General features: G+C 44.2%; 2 protein-coding genes across 15 annotated transcripts in view; one reads left to right on the plus strand and one right to left on the minus strand.

Moving 5' to 3' along the window:
• Window positions 1–960: 960 nt before the first annotated feature.
• DCUN1D1 (defective in cullin neddylation 1 domain containing 1) lies at window positions 961–18599 on the plus strand. 3 transcript variants are annotated; one of them, XM_015871565.2, is made up of 7 exons: window positions 961–1169; window positions 7496–7735; window positions 8849–9017; window positions 9529–9659; window positions 12474–12556; window positions 12781–12877; window positions 13504–18599. In XM_015871565.2, the coding sequence occupies exons 2-7, from the start codon at window positions 7561–7563 to the stop codon at window positions 13581–13583; spliced, it is 735 nt and encodes a 244-aa protein (XP_015727051.1). In that variant the 5' UTR covers window positions 961–1169; window positions 7496–7560; the 3' UTR covers window positions 13584–18599. The 3 variants fall into 3 exon arrangements, with proteins under 3 accessions (XP_015727051.1, XP_015727050.1, XP_015727053.1); XM_015871564.2 differs by having other exon boundaries at window positions 964–1169; window positions 7519–7735; XM_015871567.2 differs by lacking the exon at window positions 961–1169 and adding an exon at window positions 3962–5393 and having other exon boundaries at window positions 7519–7735.
• ATP11B (ATPase phospholipid transporting 11B (putative)) overlaps window positions 17475–25881 on the minus strand; it is a 95438-nt gene continuing 87031 nt past the window's right edge. For 4 of the 12 annotated variants that reach the window (XM_015871542.2, XM_015871544.2, XM_015871549.2 and 1 more), the window contains one exon: window positions 18216–25472. In XM_015871542.2, coding sequence (XP_015727028.1) covers window positions 25254–25472 — 219 coding nt within the window. In that variant the 3' untranslated portion in view covers window positions 18216–25253. Of the gene's footprint in view, window positions 25473–25881 lie in introns of all 12 variants that reach the window. The other 8 variants (XM_032446478.1, XM_032446479.1, XM_015871543.2 and 5 more) reach the window with 5 other exon arrangements.

Here is a 25881-nt window from a genome sequence, read left to right on the forward strand (position 1 = left end):
TGCAGTCACAGCTCGTCTCTCAGCTCCCTGTTACTCACTGCAGTGACTGTCCAGGAGATCTAAATAGTCTTCAGGTTGCAGGAGGGCTGTGACAGCAGGTAACAGTGCTGGCAATTAACTTCTGAACCACCTTTGTGTCCCCAGCTGCAGTTGATGTGCTTTTGGCTGGGTGCGGTGACTTGTTTACACCGGCCGCTTCGTAGCCATCCTTGCTTTTAAAAATGAAGGTTTTTTTTTCAGAAGGATTTAAGATATCCAGACACCTGTTGTCTCTGCAGTGAGCTGAATCCACACAGTCCATGTATTACTATCATTAAAGCCCTGTTTTACTGTTTTGGACCATCAGTGCTATAGGTTGTCTCAAGACATATCCCTACTGCTTTCACTCTAAGCTTAGTATTCATTTTTAATGAGTGAAACGTGAACAGAGCGATTTGCTGGATGTGGGGATAAAAAGGGACGGAACAAAATTTCTTAGGGGGAAAAACAATGTCCCTACAAGTATGGGGGGTGCTGATTAAAGCTGATTTAAGCACCTGCTTCTTGTGAGCGGAGAAGTGGTGGCTGAAGGGCGATTCTCACACCTGTGCCTTCCCTGTGCAGGGCGATATCGCCGCGCTCCAACCACCCGGAGCTCATTGAAGAACAGGAGCTCTCCTGTTGTGCTGCGTTTCCTCTCTCACCTCTTCTTACGTTTGAAGTGTTTGCAGCAAGAAGAGGAGCAGACAGCGGGTAGACGTTGCAGCGCGCTTTAATTGAGCAGACTCGGAGTTCTCCATTCGGGACAACGGCGGGCGGCCCCGTTGGTGCGGAGCGGAGCTGTGCGGGTAGCCCGGCCCCGCCGCAGCCCGGTGCTCTCCGCTCCCTTTTCCGCCACCCCCGGGGCCGGTTCCCGTCTCTCATCCTCCCGCGGAGCCCCCGTCCCGGTTCTGGGCCCCGTCCCGTTTCTCGGCCCCGTCCCGGTTCTGGGCCCGGTCCCGGCCGCTCCCTCCCGCCGCAGCGCCGGCCCCGATCCCGGGGGATGCGCCGCACTGCGCATGAGCGGGAGGCGGCGGAAGGGCCCGTGAGGAGCCGGAGCCGCCGCCGGAGGAAGACGTTGACCGCCGCCGCCCTCAGCGTCCGCCCGAACGGCGAGGGAAGGGGAGCAGATCATCGCAGCCCTCACCATGGTGAGCGTTCCACTCGCTTGTCTCTCGGCTCGGGGCCGCTCGCGGCCGCACCGCTGGGGTAGGGGCCGCCGGGGCCTAGTCGTGGCGGGCCGGCTGCCCGGGAGCCGCGCGGGGCCGGGCCGCCCTCAGCGGGGCCTCGGAGGGAGGCGGGAGGCCGATACCGGGCGAGGGAGCGCTGGGGCCGGGGGCTGCCCCTGGGCTCCGTCAGGCCTCGGCTCGGCCCGGGGCGGCTCGGCCGCGCTTTTCTAGCCGGGTCCGGCGCCTTTGTGCGGGCTGAGGGCTGCGGGAGAGCCGGGCGGCGGCTCGGGCCGGCGGGGACGGGGCTGAACGGGGCTGTGCTGGGAGCGCCGACAGCGCGGGGAGATGCGGCTGTGATGAGCCCGAGCACGGGGCGACACGGAGAGTTTCGGGGTGTCTGCTTTGTGCTCCTGGCAGCGTCCTGCTCGTGTAAGCGCCGTAAGGAAGCACATACCTGCCTTATCCTGCATTTTCTCTGCGTTGTTTTTATCTTGATAGCTTCGGGTTTGCTGCAGGCTCACACACGGACTGACTTTGTCCCTTACACTCTGGAGGGAAACCACGGTGACTGGAACAAAAATTGCTCTTTTTGTTTGCTTACAGATGATGATATCCCTAAGTAAGGAGGTCCAGGGGTCTGTAGTGGTTCTCGCATGCAAAGCAATGCACACAAGAGAAGGCGTTATATGGCCTTATAGATGACGCTCTAAGGCCATCTGTACACACAGAGCTTGTACAGCTTTAGCTGCATCTGTACAGCTGGAGTACGGCAACTTTTCTAAAGGAGCTGCAGTGTCGTAGGGAAGGAAGGGGAGAAGCTCTGGGCACACACTGATCAATACAGGGGTGTCTGGTGCTGCAGTTAGTATTGTCCTGACGAGCAGTGTTAAAAGCAGATTAAAAAGCAGCAGGTACTGCTCCCATCAGACATGGTCTGTATGGTGGTGTTCCACAGTGTGTAGCTGGGTGCTGTAGTTGTGGCCCCAAGCACAGCTGTTAGGCACTGCAAATAGCTGCTCTTGGTGCTGTGCTCTCTGACTCCAGCCAGGTGAGAGGGTGACCTACACGCTGCAGTGGGGCTCAGTGACAAGCAGCAGCTTTTGTAAGTTGCAAATACAGGTACAGATTGATTCTAGCACCCAGGTGTGGGGCTCTGCACCTACACTTGGTAGCTATGGGAGAAGCAGGGGGACTTCTTTGCAGAGATCTGAAGCTTTTCCCAAAAGCACAAGGTGTAACATCCCACTTTACCACCACCGTGTGCTGCTGCTCCAGCTTATCTGTCCAATGGCTCAATCTGGTTTCTGGGGCTGGGCTGCTCATCCAGCACAGCTCCCTCTGGTTTCTGCTTACCTGGCAGCACTGCTCTCAGTTGCTCCTGGCTCTGAGCCTTACTGGTGTGCTGCAGCCATTGCTTTCAGGGCAGGAGTTTCATGGCATTGCGGTGTCTTTATCCACTAGGTGGAAGGGAGCAGCTCCTTGCAGCCTGGTAGTTAACTTCACAAGTGTGTTCAGCTGTGTGGCAATCAGGTGTGCTGCCCCAGCTGGGGCTGTGAGCAGTCCGCCTCCATTTGGTTTGAGCTGGGCACCACCTGTTGCAGTGGTCTCCTTTTATTACTGCTTCAGCTCATGGGTCACAGAGACAAGTGAGCTGCGAGTCAGGACAGGGCTGTCAGCAGGACGTGGATCTGTGTTGCTCTCCTCCATCTTCCTTAAGGAGAGCAGAATATTGCTATTCTGGATGTTTGAATGGGTTCAGAGCTGTGTATGATACTCAAGGTATGCACCTCAGTGTCTGTATCTTTATCCAGCAGCATGCACTAACCTTAACTCTGTGATATCTTTTATATTGTCCAGTTTGTGCTCTCTGAAAAGTCGTTCTGTGCTGATGAATACATAGCAATGTGTTAAACACTTATTTTTATGATGACTTTCAGGTGACAGGAAGTCAAAGCTCTCCTAAGACCAAATTTTAACCATCTGACATTGTGTCCTGTAACGTCGTTGTACTTCATCACATTGTTATGCAGTGTCTAACTCAGTGAGCTATTCCGCTGGGCTCTTTTTTATGGTTCTATTCATGTCTACAGCAGTTTGCTGGTATGAAACGTTGCGTTTTGGTTCTGCTATAGTAAAACTCGTGGATTCTTGGCACTCTGAGCAGTCAGAGCAGCAGACAAGATGGTGCATGATCTCGTTTCCTCTCCCAGCTCAGTGGAGAGCCCTTTGAACTGAGGTGTAGATTCGTTTTAATGAGAGCCATGAAAATATTACAGGGGGATACGGGCCGCTCTGAGAGCAAGGTGTGAAATTCATTATGTAGCTCTTGATATTTTACTCATGTTTTGTGGTGCCAGTGCAAATAGAAGGTATGAAAGCAGCTTCTAGTGGTCAGGGGCTATGAATGCCAAACAGCTGACAGCTCTATTTTGTGCCTTTTTTTTCCCTTCTCTTCAGAATGGCATTGGAAAAGCCCTGATTTGGGGTGTTCCCTTCACCTTTCAGGTTATATGAGGGTAACAGCACTGAACAGGCTGCCCCTAGGGGCTGTGAGGTCTCATTCAAAACCCGCCTGGACGTGTTCCTATGTGACCTCATCCAGGTGTTTGAGCTCCGGCACGGCAATGGGATGAGGGGATCTTCCAGGATCCCTTCAGATCGTTCTGTGCTCATGAATTACCTCAAGGCACTGCTAGAAGTGCCGCATACTTCTGGATAGCTCTGCGTTGCTCTTCTGTTAAATGCTTTCTGCCCATGTGCAGGTTCTACCATTATTTTATCCACTGAAAGAACCTTAGAGGGTGTAAAATGCAACTTTATTGCGCCGCTTGTGCTTTTCCCCTCGGGTTTGATATTTCAACAGGCCTTGTATGTATTGGTTGCTTTTGTTCCAATGCAGGCAAATGGATTCCATATCAGTGTGAAATAGCAGCTTACAGATCCCTGCTGGCCTCCGTTCCATGGCCTGTCTGTGGGAAGATGCTGTAGCAGAAAGTAGAATGGAGTGGATGGCCACATTTTAAACTAAGTGTGGTTGTTTGCTTTAATTGTTTGTGTTGTTAACTTGGATTTAACGTGTTCTTGTAGTGTACGTATGTCATTGCAGTTGGTGGATTACAGTGTAATTCAGCGCGTTCGTAGACTTCTGGCAGAAATAAGTTGTAATTAACCTTTGTTTCCTTATCAGACGAGCTAAAATACTCACAGTTTTTGCCTTGTAATCTTTAGCCATGGATTTGCTGGCAGTAAACAGGTTATTTGCAGGCATCCCAGGCATCCCTTTGATGGATTTAGCGCAGTGTGCAGTGATTCTATGGTTCAGACGCAGGGGGGAGGAATGTTCCCTTGACCATTAGTGTCATTAGTGCACGGAGACAGGACAGAAGTGACAGCCCTGGGCTGTAAGGCCCTTATGTGCACAGATGTGTTCTTCTCTATGTGGACTGAAGTTGTTCAGGCCTTGAGCTGCCGTCGCTGGGATGCTCTGAAGGTGCTCGGGTGCTTCCCATAGCCCAGTGCAGTGCTCGGGTTGAAATGCAGTTAGGGGAGAGGCTTGGGCTTCCTGGAGATTGATGCTATTTTAGACAAGGCTTTTACCTGTCACATGCATGAGAACCTAACAGGCTTTTCTTTGAGTCCAGGCTGAAACAAAAGCACAGATGTCACATCACTCACATTCCTGCAGCTCGGGAGAAGTGAGGGGCAGGCACTGCCAGCAGCAGGGGGGACACAAGGCAGGCACTGTTACTTATAGGGACTGAATGCCTTTCCGGGGTGTGGGGCAGGGACACCTCAGCCTGGCAGCCACATAAGGCATCCGAGCAAAGTCCAAGAAGAGCGATTTATGGGAATCCCAGGGCTCTGTGGGCCGAGTGTTGTGAGATGGGCTGGTGTCGTTTGCTAGGAGCCCTGGTGCTGCTGTCATCCAGGAGATGTTGGTGAGTGCTGTGTGGGGCTGCACTATGGCTGAGGTGTCTGCAGACGAGTGCTGGAGATGAGGAAAAGAACCATGCAATCAGGAACCATGTAATCAGAGCTGGCAGATCAGGGCTAGCGTTTGTTTTAGCCTGGAATGGGCCATTGGACTGCCCTGGGTGGAGGGAGCTGGTGTCATAATGCCATCCTCGTTGTACAAGGCAGCATGGCACGACCAAGGTGTTCACAGGCTGGCTAACCTGAATCCTTCCTCTACCCATATCCTAAGGGGTAAGTCTTAATAGGAAATGTATTGCATTTGTTTTCTGTTGTCTTTTGCTTGCCTGTTTTAGCAAGAAACGTATCTGTTAAATGAAAACGTCTTCCCTTTTAACTAGCATTGAAGTTGAGATATCGTGAATGCATTGCAGTGCGTTCTGAACAACTGCTGTGTGAGGTATTTGTTGCCTGATGACTGCCAGGCCAAGGGTTGTAGGTGCTTGTGGCTTCTGTCCTGCACACTTAATGCAGTCACACTGGCAGATCTCAGCTTCTAGAAATAGCCCTGAGAGGTGCAGGCGGCTGGAGACATGTTCCCATCCGGAGTGTGGGGTTTTGATGATGAAAGAAGAGCTGTAACGGGGTAATGAAAACTCAGCAGTAATTCCATCTCTTGCTGTCCTGTTCCAAGAGCTGTGGAAGTGTCTGGTCACTGGGATGTGAGCATCTCTCCCATATTGGTGAGCTGCTGGGGAAGCACTCAGCACGTGGCAGGGGCTTGGGGGCTTCACCAAAAACCAGTGCCTGTTCGACCCATAAAAATAGCTATTCCAGGAAAAGAGCACGTCTGCAGAGTGATTTATTGCATGTTAAGATATTAGGAGGTGCTGTGTGCTTATGTTAGCTGCTTGGCTCAGTCCATGTTCTTTTTAGAGCTGCTTTGTGGTTCCGTCACTTAGGAAGACACTGTGTATAAACAGGATTCAGTTTGTGTCGCAGAGCAGATTGGATCCATACAGTTGTGTTCTCCCTTCAGTGCTGGCCTTCACAGTGCAGTGTCCATGCTGAGCTCTGGCAGAGCAGCTCCAACCTTTCTGCTGTGGTTTATCCCCGCAGGAGCTGGGCAGAACAAAGCCTCTTTCTTCCAATGGTACAGAACAGTGGTGTCTGTAAATATGGCTGCATATCTAAAGGGAAAAAAAGAAAAGGAAGAAAGCTAATGATTAAAGACATCGGCTTTCTCAAAAGAAGCCCATCCTGCAGGGCTGAGTCTGGCTGCATGGAGCTTATGTGGGGAAGCTGCTAATTAATATGGACAGTGGCCCTGAGATGGTTTGTCTTCATTTGAGATTGCATTCAGTGGCTCGTTTTCATCTACCTAAATTTATAGTACATTTTAAATACTGCAACTTGCTTATTAGAAAAGGCGTATATGGAAGTGGCTTTACTCTAGAGCTGATGCCTTCACTACTCTAATGAATGGCAGCGCTCCTATTCACTGTCATCAAGCAGAAAACGTTTGATTCTGAGTTTATCATGGATGCTCTCAGGCTGGAGTTCATTTCTTCTAATGGTGATGTGACTGGGCACCGGTTGCTCTTTGAGCTCCAGCTCTCTCTTCTCCTGCTGTGCCTGAGGAGAGTTCGTGGCTTCTGGGATGTTGTTTTTCTCTCTTTTTTACCTTTGCCCCTGCGAAGGGAGTCTTGCACTGGGAACTTACAGTAAGGAAAGGAAGATATAAATCTGCATAGAACATAAAGTGACCTGTGTGTGTGTTTTTGAAGTGAGAGTGCAGTGTAGGATGTGTGGTCCTGGCTTGAGAAGTCAGACTTTGCTCCTAAAGGGTCTTTTTGCTTTGAATGATTCGTGTGAACTTCAGGACTGAAATTGGATGTAGTGCGAGAGCTGCAGGGTTGCTTTCTCACCATCAGCCCCGGGATTTGTGCAGGTCCCTCCTGGAAACACTGTGTGACTTTATAGGAATTGGCTTAAACAGAAACGTGTCCCTGCTTACAGCTGGATGGGAGTTTGCTGTGCTCAGCTGTGCAGAAGAACACCAACGTGAAACTTCTTTCATTTCTTTGCCGGTGTGTTTTCTGTAATGCTTTAACTCAGTTGTGTTCCAATGTAAATCACCAAGAAGAAAGGTAAGTTTGAATACATGCTGTTAAGAATATGCTCTGGTGCACTGTTCTGCTGTACACACAGCAGTAGGAAGGCAGCCCTTGTACTGATCCAGCCCATCCTTCAGTCTGACTACACTGGGTTGCTTGGCAAACTGGTCACACGTGAAATGAAATCTCTAAGTCAGTCAGTCTCATTGCTGGCCACAATTCTGACGGGTAGTGAATGAATAATGCTGATATTTTCTTCTTCTGTTAAAACATTTCTAGTTTCTGTATTGTCTCTTTGCTAGAACAAGTTGAAATCATCGCAGAAGGATAAAGTGCGTCAGTTCATGGTCTTCACACAATCGAGTGAAAAGACAGCGGTGAGTTGTCTGTCCCAGAATGACTGGAAGCTGGATGTTGCAACAGACAACTTCTTCCAGAATCCTGAACTTTATATACGAGAGAGTGTTAAGGGATCATTGGACAGAAAGAAGTTAGAACAACTATATAACAGATACAAAGGTGAGTACCTCATGTCCTCACTGTGCGTTATTAATTGTGGTGTGTAAGTTGGAAGGGAAGTATGTGTAGATTCCTGCTTTGCAAAGTTGTTTTATGTACCCTGAATGTATATCCATGTGTACAAGGATGACATCTGGAACTGTGTATTTGGTAAGTCCCTGCAATGGTTGACATAGATTTATTTCTTCTGGGGGACACGTATTGCTCGGGTCTCACTCCTGGCACAGAGGAAGGCTGCACACCAATGACTGCTGACAGATTCTACTTTAATTTGTACTCAGCTTTTGACTTTTATCAGTGTTACAAACAGAGCAGAAAATAGTCTTTTTTTTTTTAATGTTACACAGGCAGTGTTGAGCTGATAGTATCCCACCAAAAAATATTCAGGTGAATTCAAAACAGTGGAACACAGGAGAGCTGTAACTGACTGCTGCTACATTTTCTGTCAGTTTTCATGTGTGCACATAACCCAGATACCATTTCCTTCAAGTCTTTGTCAGCTGACATCAGTAGATTTTTGTTGGTGCACTTGAGATGTGAGCATCTCGCTTCCAGACCAGACGTTGAGTCCTTTGTGGACAGAGGAAGGAGTGTGTGTGGCCAACCCACAGTCAGTGACTACAGCGTGACTCTCCAAGGTTGTGCATCTCATACATGCTGGTGATGCCAGAGGATGCGTAATGCTGATGTCAGTTTGGTACAGTACGGGGTGGATTGGTGATTGTTTCAGACCAGCTTGTGAACAGCCACTGCAGAATTGGTTATGATGGTTCCCAAAGACACCAATGGTTTAGGCACTGGTGGGGAAGGGCTGCTGTTTTCTCTTTGGGATGAGTCAGTGTCATATGCATTAGAAAAACCCTAAATGTATCTGGTGCTTTTGTCTCCCAGTGTAATCAAATAAGCTTAGTTGTATGGGAAGCTTTATTGTTGAAGCTTCCTCAAATGTTAAGGCTTAAGTATTGATAATAAGAAACTAACTTTGTTTTTAAAGTGTTCACTTCTAAGAGCATATCTTGGCAACCTTGAAAATGTTTGCTTTTCTTAGACCCTTGTTGAATCAGCTATTTCAGAAGTCTCTGTTTTCCTGACACTTATTTCTATATCCCAAAGACCCTCAAGATGAAAATAAAATCGGTATAGATGGTATACAGCAGTTCTGTGACGATCTAGCTCTTGACCCAGCCAGCATTACTGTACTCATAATTGCATGGAAGTTCCGAGCTGCAACGCAGTGTGAATTTTCAAAGCTGGAATTCATGGATGGAATGACTGAGCTGGGGTAAGTGTGCAGTGCTGGGTACTGAGCGTAACCCAGGGCAGCATTCAGAATCGCGTTGTCCTCTTTGATTTCAGGGGTTTTCAGAGTCTGGCATCACTTGTCTGCCTCTATAAAATGCATCTGCTGTCTGTGCAATGGAGGCTTAGTGGCTAACAAAAGGAAGGGGTCGTGAGTGCTCCTTGCCTTGATTGCATGAGGCACCTGCCACGGTTTTGCGTGTAAGTAAAGCAAGGATGTTGGCCCGCAGTGCAGCATACCTGAGTTTGCTCTGCATAATGTGAATATAATAACCTTCACCACATCTGGTGGGTTAGTATGTGCAGTGGGCAGCATGGAGAAGTAACAGCACAGGAATGAAATAGTTACCTCATCACAGAGCACTTACAGGCTTCCTGATTTTTGTTTTGATCATTGTATTCCACAGTGATGTTATAAAAGAATCTTAACATTGTATCTCTTCTGTTATAGCAAAATGAATAATACCCAAATCAATGTGCTTTTCAAATTGCAGGTGTGACAGCATAGAAAAACTAAAGGCTCAGATTCCTAAAATGGAACAAGAGTTAAAAGAGCCGGGAAGATTTAAGGATTTTTATCAGTTTACTTTCAACTTTGCAAAGAATCCAGGACAGAAAGGTTTAGGTATGTATTCTTAATTGTGAATGGTTGTGCATGGAATGGGGGATGACTGATGAAAGCAGTGCTGTGATTCAGTAAGGCCGAATGCTAACAACCTTTGGGATGCAATGCAGCTCATTATGGGAAAGATGGATGTCAGTGTCAGATCTCTGAGCTGATAGAAATATCTGCATAAATAATATAGACTACAGAATTATGCGGGAGGGTTTATTCTCTCATGGAGCATGTGAAATTCTCAGTAAGCACAAAGGAGTGTGGTCTCACAGTAAAGTCATAATTACGTTGTTTAGAATTTGCAGCACTAAACAAAGTAATTCAGTTTTCACATATAGGTTAAACTTAACCTGTAAAACTGATTTTCATATAAATGCGCTTGAACGGAGTCTCCTGTGATGCCAAAACACATGCAAATGGCTTTGCAAAGAACATTTGCATAGTGCAAGTAGATCTCTGCATCCTGGGCTTGGTGCCTTTGCTGCTGCTGCACCCTCAATACGTGGTGCTTCCCTGCTGCCTTTGCTCCATTCAGTGTATGACCTGAGCAGGCAGCAGAGCTCCTCTGCTGATTGTGCTTTTCATTCCATAAGAGGTGAAGCAGAAAGATGATCAGAGGGCTGGAGCACCTCTCCTGTGAGGAAGGGTTGAGGGAACTGGGCTTGATTAGCTTGGAGAAGAGGAAGCTTTGGGGAGACCTCATTCTGACCTTCCAGTACTGGAAGGGTGCATTTAAACAGGAGGGGGAATGGCTTTTTATGGGGGTGAATAGTGATAGGACAAGGGGGAATGGTTTTAAACTGAGACGGGAGGTTTAGGTTGGATATTAGGAGGAAGTTTTTTACTCAGTGGCTGGTGACGCACTGGAACATGTTGCCCAAGGAGGCTGTGGGTGCCCCATCCCTGCAGGCATTCAAGACCAGGCTGGATGTGGCTCTGGGCAGCCTGGGCTGGTGGTTGGCAACCATGTACATAGCAGGGGGTTGAAACTGGGTGCTCATTGTGGTCCTCATCAACCCAGGCCATTCTGTGATCACTTATGAGAAATAATTTTGGGGTTAAAACCCAACATAGCCCTGAGTAAATGAACAAACTGTAAATCTGTCTCTTCCAAACTGGCAATATTAATATTATAACCAATATTTCAGGGCTCTGTAACCATTAACTTCTTACATTAAGTATTGTACTGTTGAAAAGGAATACAGTACTGATTGCCCAGCAGGTTTGTCCTTAGCAGTAAATGTGTTTTTGTCTGCAATGAAGGATGTCCCTGACCAGCTTCTTCCAGCTGAAACCTAAATTGTTTGGTTTTGTACTTGAATCTTCTGCTGACGGGGTCATACCTCGCCCCTACGCCTTGTCGTTCTCAGATGTGATGTGTTCAGTGACTGTTTGGACTTCTGCTTAATTTCTATCTGCTCCATGAGCCCCACAGCTGAAGCCTTTAGTGTGGGATCACACCCCGAGCAGCTGATGGAAAACGCTCCACAGATTTTATTCATTACTTTGGTCAGGAAGCATTATGACATGGTTATGCAATAACTTCTTATGCAAAGATGTTAGCAGTTCAGGAGCTCTCCCAGACACCTCTTGTTTCCCTCCAGCAATGCAGAGTTCAGTCTCTGTTTCTATTGCCATTGCTCTCAGCTCTGAGTTCCACCTCCCTGTTGGTGTGTTTGTTTGTGAAGGAGTTGGGAGGGAAGGGGTTGGTGTTTGTTTGCTTTTGGATTGTGCTGTGGCTTATTTCTTTGTCCCGAGGTGCAGCTGCTCATGTGCCTCTCCTCTTCTACAAGAGGAATGTTTATATTAGAAGAGATAGAATGTGTTGCAGAAAGGTGTAAGAGCTTCTGTGACAGGTCTCTTAGGCAGCACTTTTGTCATAACTTTTGTAGTTATTTTAGTAACTTGATGATGGATACTGAATTCAGTTAAGATCAGTGTTTTGTTACCCGCTGCAGAGATGCTCGTTAATTCCTGGTAGTGGAAATCACGCTGGGTAGCATTTCAGAGCTCTCGTGCTTCTTATTTAAGAGCTGACAGGTTACTGTATGTCCATAACAAACAGCAAAGTGAGTCACTTTGGCCTTTTGCAAGTCCCATAAGGCTGCCCCAGTGTGTGTGTCTCAGTGCTGTGCTCTAACAGTGCTCTAACAGCACCCACTGCTGACAGCAGCGCGCAGTTGCCCTATAGGCAGCACGTTGTTGCTGTTCCTGAATGCTTATCGGCTTTCTCAGTCACTCTGAGAAACAGATTCAAAACCAGGGAGAACATCAGAGGACACTGAAATGCACCAAGTGAGACTTTGATACTCAAATGAGCAGTTTTTCAAAGAGAAACCCAGCTGCAGAAATGAATGCTCAGTAAGGCCGTGTTATGGAGCCTGTACCACTAACATGATGCTCTGAAAATGAAACTGTCAAAAGGCAATTGAAAGTAGATTGTACTTATATGTAAGTAAAAGAAAGTCATCCACACCATGGAATACTGCGTTTATTTAATTTCTAAGGCAGGTATTTCACTGAATTGTCCCTACAGTACAGCCAGACAGCAAAAAGCATTGGAAATAGCCTTGTGTTCTGGATGTGTTAAATACAAATATGGACAATTTTCAGTCCTTTGTTGGACTGGCAGTGATGAAATGTGTAACTTGTTTGTGTAACAGCGTAATTTATGGTTCTCTTCTATAGAAGATCCCTGAGTATGTTTGCATTAGATTCATCCTTGTACCTTAGTGACCGTGCAGTTTGTCTTAGTGTGCGATGCCTGTTGAGGTGACATATTGAAATGCATCTCTCTAAGAGTAACATATTTTAATATTACAGATTTAGAAATGGCCATTGCCTACTGGAATTTAGTACTTAATGGAAGATTTAAATTTCTAGACTTGTGGAACAAATTTTTGTTGGTAAGTTTGAACCTTTACAAAAACTGGACTGCAGTAACTTGCAAACCTGGGAGATAAATGTGTTTCTGTTGTTGAGTTGATGCAATGGGCTGTTCTGACACAGATCCCACGTGCTGTGCTTCATAGTGCATGCAGGGGAGTTGTGTTCTGGGAGCGCAAAGAAGGTTCTGCTTGTGGATTTTTAATGTCTTGTTAATGTATAAATTTTCCACCCCTGCAAACAGGAGCATCATAAAAGATCGATACCTAAGGACACCTGGAACCTCCTTCTAGACTTTAGTACAATGATAGCAGATGATATGTCAAACTATGATGAGGAAGGTAAAGATTTCCATTTTCTTTTATTAACTTCTATCTGTGTTGTGTTACACTTAGCACCGTGTGTCTGCTTTGGCACAGCTGTCTGATAGCAGCACAATTAGAAGATCACTGGTGATCTGAGGTCCAGCTGGAGCTGCCCTGCTGCATGTTGTTGCATCTGCTCACTGCTTTAAAAAAGAAATGCTGATCTTTTCTTAAACTGGGTTTATTTTTACTTCTTACCTTCGATGTCATTTGGTTCTTCTTGAGGAAAGCCCCTCCTCTGACTGTTGTAAAACATGGGTTCTCTGCCAGTGTAGTTTTTGGCATCTTCAACCAAGGAATTGATTGGCAGCCTGTGCATTTCCTTGTAGATAATGCATTTCTGAGCCTAGAATACGTTCAGAGTTTGATCATATTGCTTTGTGTGAAGATCAGCCGTAATAGTGTGAAGCTGGCTGCAGTGCAGCAGTTACTGAACAGAAGTTATTTCCTGTGATGTGCCAAATAATATTTTTTTTTGCTTGAAACTAAGATGGAAAGTAAATAAATTCTTTAGATCCAGAGCTCTGTGAGAAGGTAAACCTGTGTTAAAACGAATTCTTATGTTTTGATCCTCCTTTTTTTCTTCTTTTCCTTTCCCTTAGGGGCATGGCCAGTTCTTATCGATGACTTTGTGGAATTTGCACGCCCTCAAATTGCTGGGACAAAAAGTACGACGGTGTAGCACTAAAGGACCCTTACAGAGTGTACATAGTCTGTACAAATACCTGAAATGGAAAATTGCACAGTCAATTTCTGCTGGCTGGACTGAACTGAAGATCAATCCTCACGATGTGGCTGAGGGTTGAGACAAACCTTTAAAGATACATCATGGACCATATCATAATTCATCCTTCTACTGGTGGTTTGGGCTTTTCTTCTAGCCTGGACCGCTCCTGCCCGTTACAATTCCAACTTTGTGGATTGATTTCATCATGGATGATTACTTTTCTCCTGGACTGCCCCAGTTTCAGCTCCCATAAGTCCGAGCAGCTTTATAATGATTTGAGGTTTCTGGTTTCACATAAAGCACAATGCTGGTCATCATCAGACAACTGTTGTGTGGCATCCGAATTATACAGCTCAACATCAGAACCGTTTTTAAAAGAATCCTTAAATATACACTTGGGGTTAGTTGCAAAGACAGTCTTGATAGCACTTCCTGTAATGGTGATATATTTAAGTGTACTGGGTCCGATTTTGCTTTTTTTTTTTTTTTAAATTAAATTTATTATTTTTTTTCCCTTTTCTGGAGAACTGCAGGTATCGTCTGAGTGAGTGTGAGCGTCCGGTAATAGCAGTTACAGAAAGAACCAGGAAAGCTTCAGGTTGTTGATACTGGGGTGTCTGGGTGCCTGTCTGCAAGGCTCCATTGTACGTCAGCTGCCCCCGAGAACAGTACAAGTACGACACAAGTCCTGTGTGCTTACAGCAGCCGTGTGGGGCCTTCGGTGAGAGGAGCCGTGTGTGTAAGGGCAGGTTGTGATATTCTCTAGCTCCTTACCTAAGGAAATAGATTTTGTTGCCGTTTTGAGATGCTTCTGTCACCGAAAAGCTTTCTCAGTGTGGAAATGTAAAACTTGAATATGCTGAATTTGTGTCTTAACGTTTGCTACACAACACAGTATTTCAGATTCAGGCGTGGGACTTTTGTGCGTGAGGTGTGAAGAAGCAAAATGGCCCTGTTAGAAGATGGTGTGTTTGATCTGAAACCTGGTTTTGAAACCATTGTTCTGAGAAGTTCAGTCTTCATAACATAGAGGTACTGCCGCTATGGATGACAGCGATTTGTATTTACTTTGTTGAGCTTTCCTTACAAGGACATTTCACTGTGGTTGCCAAATATAGAAGTGAAGCGCAAAGCATTTCCAGGCAGACACGGATCTCATATCAACTACTACACTGGCTTCGTTTCCTTTAAGTTATTTTGTTGGTTCATCACTACTTCTCATCGTCTCACTGCATTTAATTAAACCAAGTTCCTTTTGTTCAGAACAGGTGTTACCAGATGCAGTCCTTTATTTTTAATGTTGCAAGAGCTCACGAGCTGCTGTTGTGCTAAACGTGGTCTTCTGCTGCTGAGTTGCTATGGGGAAAGAGATGTTCTCTGCAGGTCAGTTCTGCTCTGTAAAAGCAAGGTGGAAAATGCAAAGCTCCGGGAAAGCAGAGAGCCAGTAGTTACCATTAAGGGTAGAGGTGAGAGTCCATGTGCTGAACAGTCCCATGGTAAGGCTGGAATGACTTCAGAAATAGTAAGTGGTAGTTGCAGTAAGCAGCAGAACGCTTCTCTGTGGATGTTCAAGGAGTTTAAGGGGAAAACAAAAAAGAAAAAACCAACCAGAAACAACCTGTTAAATTCCTACAAGTGTGTGTTTCCATTCTGTGAGGTTTGCCCATAAGGCCACGTCGCTCCCCTCACAGCAGCACCCTCTGAAAACCCACCTGCATTTCTTTCTGTAATTCGGTCCCACAGACACACTGCAGACTTTCTCCAGCTCCTGGAATTGGCTATGCCAAAAAATGGCTGTTTTGCTGCTTTCAGTATTTCCTTTTTAAGTTTTGTGTACATATAAATGGGGACTTGAGATGAGGGGTGGGGGTGTGTGTGGAAGAAGCTCTACAAGGTATCTATGCGTGCTGTTTTCTGTCCTGAGGGTTCTGGTACAGTTTCAGGTTGATTTGTTCGCGTGCTGTGTCTGGGATGTGAACCGACTCTGGTTGTATTTAGTCCCAGGACAGTCTTGTCCCTTGAAAGAAGCCCGAGGTGGGCAGTGGCATAAGGCCGTGCTGTTTTAAAGAGTGTTCCTTTAGAATGCAAGATCTTTCCAACAAAATAGTGTTGTCATCAGTTTGGTACTACGTGCTTATAATTACTGTGTAATTATAAAGAAATACATAAAACTTTTGACTTACTATGTTGCAGAAAAGGGTTATTTGTGCTGCGATGGCATCTTCAGAGGTTTTCAAGAAGCACTGATGTAACAGGGTGTTTGTTCTAAGGACAAAATGCCTGGTGAGAGAATATTTTGTACTGAAAAGTGCTCGGAAATGGCCATTGGGTGTGTTTCTTTTTTCCTTTCTGTTTTGGTTTTGTTACGAATGCAGCCAGTCGCTTCCTTGGATTGCTTTGGTTCGTAAGTGCTTCTGTCCTCAATCTGAGAACCTGCCCTTAATGGATCGATTGAGTTTTGCCAAATGTGAGGAGCAAAAGGTAAACGTCACACTGATAATCTGTTTTTATACATGAAGTCTGTACAAGATTAGAAGTGCCCTGATATAAAAACACTTAATGTCAAGATTATATTTAGTAAAAAAAAAAACCCATCATTTACATATCTCTGTAAGTTCAAATGTAACTTCTTACAATCCCTCGCATTACCAACAGAGGCAATAAAGCTCCAATGAAATTGCCGTGACCAAGTCTTCTCATGCATTGTTTCAATCTATTATTTGTAAGGCATCTCTAGACTGTTTTTTAACCACAAACAGGGAAGTGTGGAATGTTTGTCCCTGGCGTAAAACACACACTTGATGGTGGGTGAGTCTTTTGCGATGTCTTGCCTACTGCTTATGCGGAACGTTTACAGGTACAGAATGGAGCTGATCTTACCCAGCTGTGCTGCATTAACATCACCTGGCACGCAGTGGAAGACACCACACACAGTGCATTTGATTCAGTAAGTTGGGTTACAGACTGCAGCACCATAAAGTGACTTTTTTTGTTGACCAGCCTGTTAATGCGTAACTTATGAATTGCTTCAAAACTGTTTTACAACAAACTCCTTGCAGAGAACTCCTTATTTAAGAAAGATATAATTTTTTTAAGAATGCATTTAATAAACTTTTGTCAAGCACACTTGGTTTTAAATAACAGTGCCAGACGTCTCTGTAGATTTTATTTGTGTGGTAACGCTGCCTGTGTTTGGTTTTTAAGTCCTCTGAGCATTCAGAGAGCAGACAGCCCTGTACGTAGTTGATGAAATGGTAACGTTAGCGCTGAGAAAGAGGCTTTTGCCTTGTAGTACTAAGCAGAATGGCTGAGAATCAACAGGTGAGAGCAGCGAAGGAGCTCAGCTCTGCAGTTGGAACAGCTGCCTCTGCCAGTCGCTCCTTTAGTCTGAAGGATGGACATTTAAACAGGTACTTGCCATGGGTGGTTCTGATTGTCCTGCTTTTTTTCCTCTAAGAACCTATACAGTATTATATACAGTGTATGTATATACCTCTAGTATTATAGTTACTTCAGTTCTCATGTTACTTAGCAAAAGAAACTGGCACTTCATGTTTCCTTTAATGCTTAATTCTTTGGCATATTCCATGAGCAATGGGATGTGCAAGGTGGTTGGTAAGGTGAAGTCTGTCTGTCTGCCTGTCCAGCTGTGTGTGATTCCAGCTGTCTGTCCATCCCTTGTCTCCTTGTCTTTGTGTACCTGTCTCTGTGCCCATCCATCTGTGTGGCCCTGCTGGACTGTGCCTGTTCTCCTCCTCTGTGACTGAAGGTGGGGATGGAGGGGCAGCAGCCTCACAGCTCTCACCCATCTTTTCCTCTGACCCGTAATCAAAGCAATGACTCAGCTGTAAGCGAAACTTTTATTTAATAAATATAATTAATTTCCATAAACCATAAAGCAACTTCTACTGCCTGAGCTGCACGATGCGCAAGCACACAGACTCGCTGTCAGCGTCAGAAGGAACACGAGGCAGCCACAGTGTCACAGGTCCAGAATTCTTAATGCTAATTATTGCTACAGTTGCCAGTTGCCAGTGATCCTTAATTACCTAAAATTAAGGATTACCTGGTTACAATGGTACCTCACGTGCTTTACCCATTCACGTTGTCTTTTTTCTCAGGAAAAAAAATAGGAGTGAGGAGAACTGGATGCCTCTCCCAGGAAGGAGGAGTGAGGGAGGTGTGCAATGGGAGCTACAATAGGAACAGAGCTGGACATGTAAAGAATCCCCTCCTTGCTGTATCGTTGTATCTGAAAGCAAACTCTGTTATGACCCGTGCCAGCAAGAGAGGAAAACAGTCACGTATGTGTGTATACTTTTTAAACTCATTGCCACAGTGCAGAAAAGAGGAGAATGACTGAACTCTGCTGCTACTCCAGGTGGAGGTGCTGAGGACACACACGCTGGATCCCAGGCAGGTGAAGCGCAGGGCTTTGGTTAGGCAAGAAGTCGCCCTGCTGGAACCTGCAGTGTTTTCCGACTCTTCCCACTTGGTGTTACACGCCGGAGAGATCTTCCACCCATGTCCCATCAGGTTTTATTCGTGTCCATGCATTTATACAAACCAGAAACAACAACATAGAAGTCGTATCTACAATGACAACTTTATATACTTATTGCAAAACAACGAGGTAACATGGCAACACCCAGAGCAAGGCGAGTACATCAACGTGATGAGAACATTCCTGTTAACAAAAGCGTGGGCAGCAGAGCCAGCGGACATTGCTAGGAGCAGCTGGAGGCTCTAGGAGAAGCTGAAGGCTCGCAAATACCGATGCGAATGCATGTCTAAGCTGATCGAGGGCAAGAGTTAGGTGGTGCAGCCATGAGCATCCCATCCTTCCTCCTGAGCTTAAATTGAGTCATTCAAATAGAAAGCAGAAACCAGAGAGGTCAGTCATAGCACTAGAAGCAAACAGAAGCAAAGAAGATACAAACCAGCCAACAACAAAGAGCCACAGAAGAAAAAGAAACAAACTGCCTGCAACAAAAGTCTTAAGTAGGACATAATTTAGAGACAAGAAGGAAAGGCTGAAATTAGTCTGTATCATGATGGGTGGGTCACCCAGCTCTAGGAATGCAGCTCCATTTAAGAACAGAACAAAGCAGCAGCATGTGCAGTGCTGGTGGTTGTAGCTATTCACAAGGTTATTGTCCAGAGCAAAAGAACAAGGGCAGCTTAAATGGCTCAGAAACACATTATGGTTGACTGCGCACTTTTGGGCACTAAACCTCACCAGTATCAGTAATAAGGAAGGAAGTGTCAAATAAATCAATTAAAATTATTAAAAATAATAGACAACTGATTCAACAGCTTTGAGACACTCCTAACAAACACTAGAAAATGAGACGACTCCACCCTGCCCCCCAATATAGAAGTTACAGTCATAAAAAAGAACATTTAAAAGTGTTACTAAAGGTTCCCAGTAAGAAATTAATTACCATTCCCTAATAAATACGCAGTCTGAGTTGCATCATCTTTTGTACTAGAAAACAAGAAACCATTTGGAGTTCTCAGCTTCTCTTCCTTTGCTTCTTTTTTTTATTATTCCCTCCCCCGTAGCCTTAAAAAAATCCACAGACTATTCTAAGCAGGGTGAATAGATTCTAGCTCAGTTTGTGGAACAAATCGGAACATATTCCCACTCCCATCTTTTCTACTGCATGTTTAAAACGTCTAAGTAACTAAGACTGGTAACTTGCTTTAACGAGCTGTCTGCTTTCCTGCCCCATGTTACGGGTTTTGAGGCTATGCCATAGTTCTCTCAATCACATTCCTTCCTATGGCAGAGTCTTCCTCACCATTAAATCAGAGCTGAGTTCTGTCATCAAATGGAATAAGCTGTATTTTGTGCAGTCTTCTGTGTGCAGACTAACTTCTAACACTACACTAAGTGCACAATGAATGTTTCCATACACTTTTAACTGTCAAAGAAATCCCCCAAAGCTTCCTTCTTTGAGCAAAAGTGATTCTAAACGACCTGTGACATATTTACCAACACACATGGTCCTATGTAAGCATCTGCCAGACCAAAAATCTGGCCATGTGCAAACCAATTCTACACTAAATAAATGATAAATTACGGGCTTAGATTGTACTGCAAATAGAAAAATATACCTTGGCAGACAGCTGGATTCTTAAGTTCTTCCTGAACTGTTTAAATGCGTGTTTCTTCCGTAACCTTACAAACACTGGGAAGAGGGAAAGCAGGGGGAGAGGGACAAGAGGAGATAGATGGAAGGTTTTAAAGAAACATCATCAGTGTAAATTATTCTTCAAGTACGGGACTGCGCGTCTCCTGTGCATGTAATCAACGTATTGGCATGGTAAAAGCCAACAAACATTTCTGTACAGAGCCTGACCCGATCTAAATGCTTGGAGCGGGGTTCTTTAGCAAACCCTGTCAGTGCTATTACTTCCACACGTGGTGCAGCAGCCAGACACACAGATGAGCTAATGAGGCCTTGCAGTCAAACACTGCCTGGGTGCTGTGGGTGACATGGACAAACACGCACTTCTGAACAGTGAAACACGGTGGCTTACACACACGAAAGATAACGGCAAAACAGCAGATATCTGTTAGGATATTTTAAAACATGTCTTAGATATTAATGGCAGGTAAAAGGCTGGCTCAGAATGAGTAACTTCTAAGAAAAGTAACTTAACTTGGAAGCCCTCACAGGCGTACACAGGTGCACTGATACAGCTACTGCTGCTTTTGCACAAACCTCAAGCTTAATTGCATCTCCAGTTAAGAATTTCTTACAGCTGCTATTTACAGGAGCTATTTACAGTCTGTTTGATTCAGTTTCTTTCACTGAGAATTTTAATACATTGCATCTTGCCTTCTGCTGGCCAGCAGGAAGGTTCTTTCAATAGTGATCAGACTGCAGAGACTGACTGAAACCAGATCCCCACACAGGTGTCCAAACGCAGCAGCATTTTGCATATCCTGCACCTGAGGACTCCCCAAGACAAAGCTCTAAGGTGCCCCGTGGGCAGCACTTCCATTTATCTCTCACATCTACAGAAAGACCCCTTAATAGCACTGGCCAATGTGGCAGAATGAAGAGGCAAACGTTGCTACCTGTCCCCAAACATGAAGACACATTTATTTAAACTGATGAGAGGGGGGGAAAAAAAAAGGACCTGCAAGATGCATTTTGTACCATTTAAAGCTGCATCAGTGCGATCTGTTTTTATTGGCATACTTAGGTATCAAAACACTGCCACCAATCTCTCAGATCCTTCCGATATATGAAGATAATTAAGCATTAAGCGCATCTTCAACGTACAACGTGGCTGAATATAAGTACATGAAAAAGAATAAAACACGCAAAGGTTCACCAACGTTGGAAAGACTCCTCATTCAAAGATTTATGCTGGTGAGATCCTGCACCAGCCACAATTTCTCTCCCATTTTTCCAGGTCGAGTTTGTGAATGGTTAACAACAGTTTTTGTTAGAGAAGACGACTGGCTTTGAATCACACTGCAAGAAAACAGTGACCTGTTAAACCCTCTCGACCCGGCTGGCCAACACGTGCACTGTTTCTCAAAGTGATGAGTAATAAATTGTCATTCATACACCAGCATAAATATCTGAATTATGTTTAGCTCTAAAAAATTACTGAGTACTTCTTAAACAATATAGAAACTGACCATGGGAACAATAAGACTGATCTGCAAACAGCTAAGGTAGCAGCTGTGAATGACAGTTCCATCTGAGTGTGTGCGCAGCGAAGGGCAAAGTAATTTCATTATGTTCCACTTACGTTTCATTGCTCAAATCCTATTTGATCGCTTGGATTTGGGCAGAGAAAGATCTTGCACTGTGCTGCACCAGTGTCCCAAATATCAAATACAAGGTTCCAGTCTGCTCATATGGTAACAAAAAAGATTTAATGGTGAGAGGTAAAAGCATTTCTTACCCAAAAAAAATGAACTTAGCAACTTGTGGATATCATTAAAAAAAATATTGGAAGCAAATACAGTCCAGGTGACCATTATGCTTGGCTACAGGACAAGCAGTTTGCCTTTAAGTCGCACCAGTCCTGTCTAGGGCAGGGATGGAGCACTGAACTCGCTTCAGAACCTACTATAGGTACCTGAGCACCATTTGGCTTCCACAAGGCATTTACAAATGTCCCTGTTAACAAGTGGGTGAGTCCATTGTGGAGAGAGTCAAGATGCTTCTGTCGTTGGCATAGAAGGGATCCGATGAACTCCATGATCTAAAGTAACAATAAAAGAAAAGTTTGGCTGACTGGGAACTCACAAGCTAAAGGTGAGGAGAAAAGTCTACGAAAGCAAAGATAAAAATGTTACGAGATTAGGCTCATTTAACCCTTTAAAAAGACTGATCTATTAGTTTCGTGTAAACATCTGCTTTTCATTTTAACCTTTGAATGTATATGGCAATTAGTAAATCCAACTACGTAATTAACAACTCTTAAAATGTAAAGTTGATCAGATATTTTCGTTGCTTTGAGCTGAAATGACCAGAGGCCTCTGGGCCAGCCTGACAACTACATTCTTAGTACTGTGCCTCAGAAAAAGAAAACAAATGTTGCATACCTAAGCTGAGGCACCAAGTTCAACTACCTGAGGACATTCAAGTACAGCCTTGCGGTACGCGCGGCCAGCCACAGTGTGCCAGTCCATGGGTGCACTGGTGTGAAACACAACCTAAAGGCAAAACCTTACCTACAGCCGTGAGGTTATTTCAGCTCTTACTGTTAAATTTCAGGCATTGAAAAGCTAACGTGACTTCTGATTCAGATATGAGCTCCCAGCACCTCTCTCCTAAGGACAGATCACTGCTGCTACTACAGAGCAACCACGGTTCTCCACTGAACAGCATAATAGGACTGTATGTGAAGAGCTGAAAAACAAAAGACTGGAAGGCAGGGGATCCAAATATAATAAACTTATCCTCCAAATGTGTCTCTGTCAGAAATCTGCTGTTTCTTCAGAACTTCTACATGCAGTGCTTTGACACAGGTACCACTCATGGGAGAGCCAACAACACAATGAATCCGACTGAACAAGAATGTGATGCGATCCAGAATTCCTAATGTCTGAGTGACTGACAGACTGACAGACAACTTAATGGGACAGACAGACAAAGATGCATTTTATAATACCATGGCACACGTTTTGTATTCTAACCGGTGAATGAAGCTATAGAAAATACTTCTTGAATGCATTTCACAAGCAGTAAGTTCTGTATTCCTGTAGCCCTCGACTCCAAGCATTTGTACAACTTTGATTCAAAGTCTCTATGAAAATCTGATACCGTATTTGATTTCACGTTATCATACTTGACAGAATATCGTACTTGACAGATTATAATGAGCATAAAGTACAACATGATTTTAAACACTGCTCTCCATTGCACAGCACGCTTACAGCCAATCTGCAGCTGCCTCCTGGCTTTATGAACCACGTGTGCTGTCCTACCTGGGATCGCATGATCCCCTGAAAACATCAGCTCCTCAGTGCAATGAAGGTGGCCTAGCACCAAGTTTTACAAACACTTTTCAATTGCCAAACAGCTTTGCTAAGCACTCCATTCAGCACTGCTGAATGTGATGGCAGCATAATTAAACAATGATGATTACTTTACTATAAGGCAAATGTAAGGGAAGAACATAAACACCTTGACTTTTAGACCAGCTTTTAGGTAATAATGTGGTATGGATGGCAATGAAGTCACCAAAACAAGTGAGAATAAAATTTTAAGGAGTGTTCTTTCCAGTTCTCCTGTTCAGAAAATTAAGGGAAACTACAAAGTAGTTCTGAGTAATTTCAACCACAGGCAGAAGCTGAAGCTGGAGCTTCAGGCCCTTGGTGCAGCACCAGGACTGTCCTACGTTAACATTAAACATTCTGAAATCACTGAGATAAATGGAACTTCACTTGAAAATGATGAGGCAAACAGACAAGAAACCTGAGAAAACAGCTGACTTCAAAAACTGATGGATATTCTGTCAAATATGATTTATAGTCAATAAATACTTTAAAGCAAGTTCTTAAAGAAAATCAGTATATACTGAGTGGAACAAGAGGAAGATTGTAAAGATGGGGATGCACTGCAGAAAACAACAGAATACCTACCTGGTGAAACTACACAAGTTCTTTCAAAGGAAACATTAACCAAAAAAGTTGCTTCTGATTAGATAACAGTGAATTGTAAAAAGCAGCAATTCCTCATTTGGAAAGCACAGTTTTACAAAGCAACGGAAAAAAGAAAAACAAACCCAAACAAACCAAGAGCTTAAAGCAATTACCATTAAAACGTTGATTTTCAGATCAATTAAATGCTCATCTTGTACATTAAAAATTCTATTAAATGGTTTATTTTATACATCATGCTCGCCTTCTATACAGCACATTTTAATTTAATGTGTATTTATTCGTAACAGTTCATTTTTCATACGGAATGAAAGGCTGCATAATCATTCCTTGGATGTGTGGAAACGTTGAATAAATTTTGTGAGCCAATCAGATGAGAAACCAACTGAAATCAGAGAGTGCTCAGCACAGGCGTTCCAAACAGGGACGTAACTATGTAACAACACCAAGATCAGAACTGACAAAGCTCATCAGCGAAAGCTGCCCACATTGAATGAATGATACCACGACCTTTAGATTAAAGTGACAAAATCAAACACAAAGTAAGTTTCCTTGAAAACACAACGAAGAGCAGCTCTTCCAGGTTTACCTTTTACTTAATGAAGGACTGTGATATCATTCAGGCATTGAGAGAATACGATGTACAAGAGACTGTAATTATTTCTACCCCCAAATATTTCCGCATTTATGAGACAGACCTCCCTATTTCCAAGTGGGGAGATGGCACACGAGCAGGTTCACTAAGAGCTTTTTTCCTACTGCAAGAGCAGTGCCGTTCCTCACAAGTATCCAATTACTCTAAAATGCTTCTATGCCACTGAGGTTTGTTTCACACATGGCTCGTGAAGGAAGAGATTTGTTTAGCACATACTTTGGAATGGCACACATGACAATATACCTTCTAGAACTGAAAAAAACACATTTAAAATTCTTAGAACCTGACGGCTCTGTTCCATCAGTGACCGATTTTAGAAATAGAATATAAAAGTTAGACTACAAAAATATTTAATCTCCATATCAATCAATGGCTGAAAGATTTAAAGACTCTCCTTCTAACAATAAAGTTATACTTAAGGAGGGGGGGGTGTGAGCCTTTAGAATATCTTCAGGAGTATCGCAAGCTCCAAGGTCAATATTTGGAGGTTGTACATCAAGAACCGCGGGGAAAAGTCTTTTGACTTTACAAACAACTCCTGATTCGTGAAGGCAAAAAAATAAAAGAAATCATAAAACAGGAGAACAAAAGCAGCAGGAAGGCTCGATTATCTAAGGAGAAGAACGTACAAAAATCAGGAGAAATTAAGACAGGTACAACTCAAGAACTTGTACTAAGGTCAAACTAAACAGTTTAACTTTGAGAACCGTTTTTCCCCCTCCCGATCCCAAAAGAAAACACTCAAAGAGAAGCAAGAAACTTATCTCTTAGGATGAATAAAGTACAATAAAATGTTGCATTTCCTACTTAAAGAAAACCTGCAGCCAGTTTGCTACGCATCTACAGCTGCAGGCTCATCAGGTTCCAGTTTATAGGAGAATCGTCTGCAGCAAAGGCTATTGAGAGAAATTCCACACCTGTTGACCCGGGTTGGACTACATCTTCCCATCAGTCGTTCCAGCATTCTTCTAACAGATGTGCATGCTGTTTCCCCATCTGAGAAGCAGCACATGGAGTCCATGCAGTTGATACCTGAACCTGTCTCAGTAAGCTGGAAAGATAAAAAGAAAAACACAAAATAAAAATAAAAATAAAAAATAAAAAATAAAACAGTATTTGCAAATTCTATCAATAAAGATCAGATATCATTTCGGAAAGGCAGGTTTTCATTAAGTTAGTGCTGTTTATTTTTCAGTCTTACAGAAGTACTACAACCACATTCACCATTTCCCCTCCTAATGCCTACATATGTTGATACTTGATCTTCCCAAGGTCCAAATACAGCCTTTGCTGAGCACATGGAAATTCTTTAGCACCACTTCTACTTAAAGATGGAGAGAAAATGGTTGGCAATTCTCTGTAATATAGATGGAACAAATCTCTGGAGTTCAAACTGTCCAGCCTTAATTAATCTCAGTAGAGGTACAACTTAATACAACCTTCAGGTCTACTCCTTTTTA

This window comes from Coturnix japonica, chromosome 9, assembly GCF_001577835.2.
Source record: "Coturnix japonica isolate 7356 chromosome 9, Coturnix japonica 2.1, whole genome shotgun sequence".
NCBI classification, from domain to species: Eukaryota; Metazoa; Chordata; class Aves; order Galliformes; family Phasianidae; genus Coturnix; species Coturnix japonica.

What these genes read in the sequence shown, in the direction of transcription:
- DCUN1D1 (XM_015871564.2), top strand. An exon ending in ACTATATAACAGATACAAAG is followed by an intron (nt 7,736 to 8,848) that starts GTGAGTACCTCA and finishes TATATCCCAAAG; the next exon opens with ACCCTCAAGATGAAAATAAA. An exon ending in TGTGGAACAAATTTTTGTTG is followed by an intron (nt 12,557 to 12,780) that starts GTAAGTTTGAAC and finishes CCCTGCAAACAG; the next exon opens with GAGCATCATAAAAGATCGAT.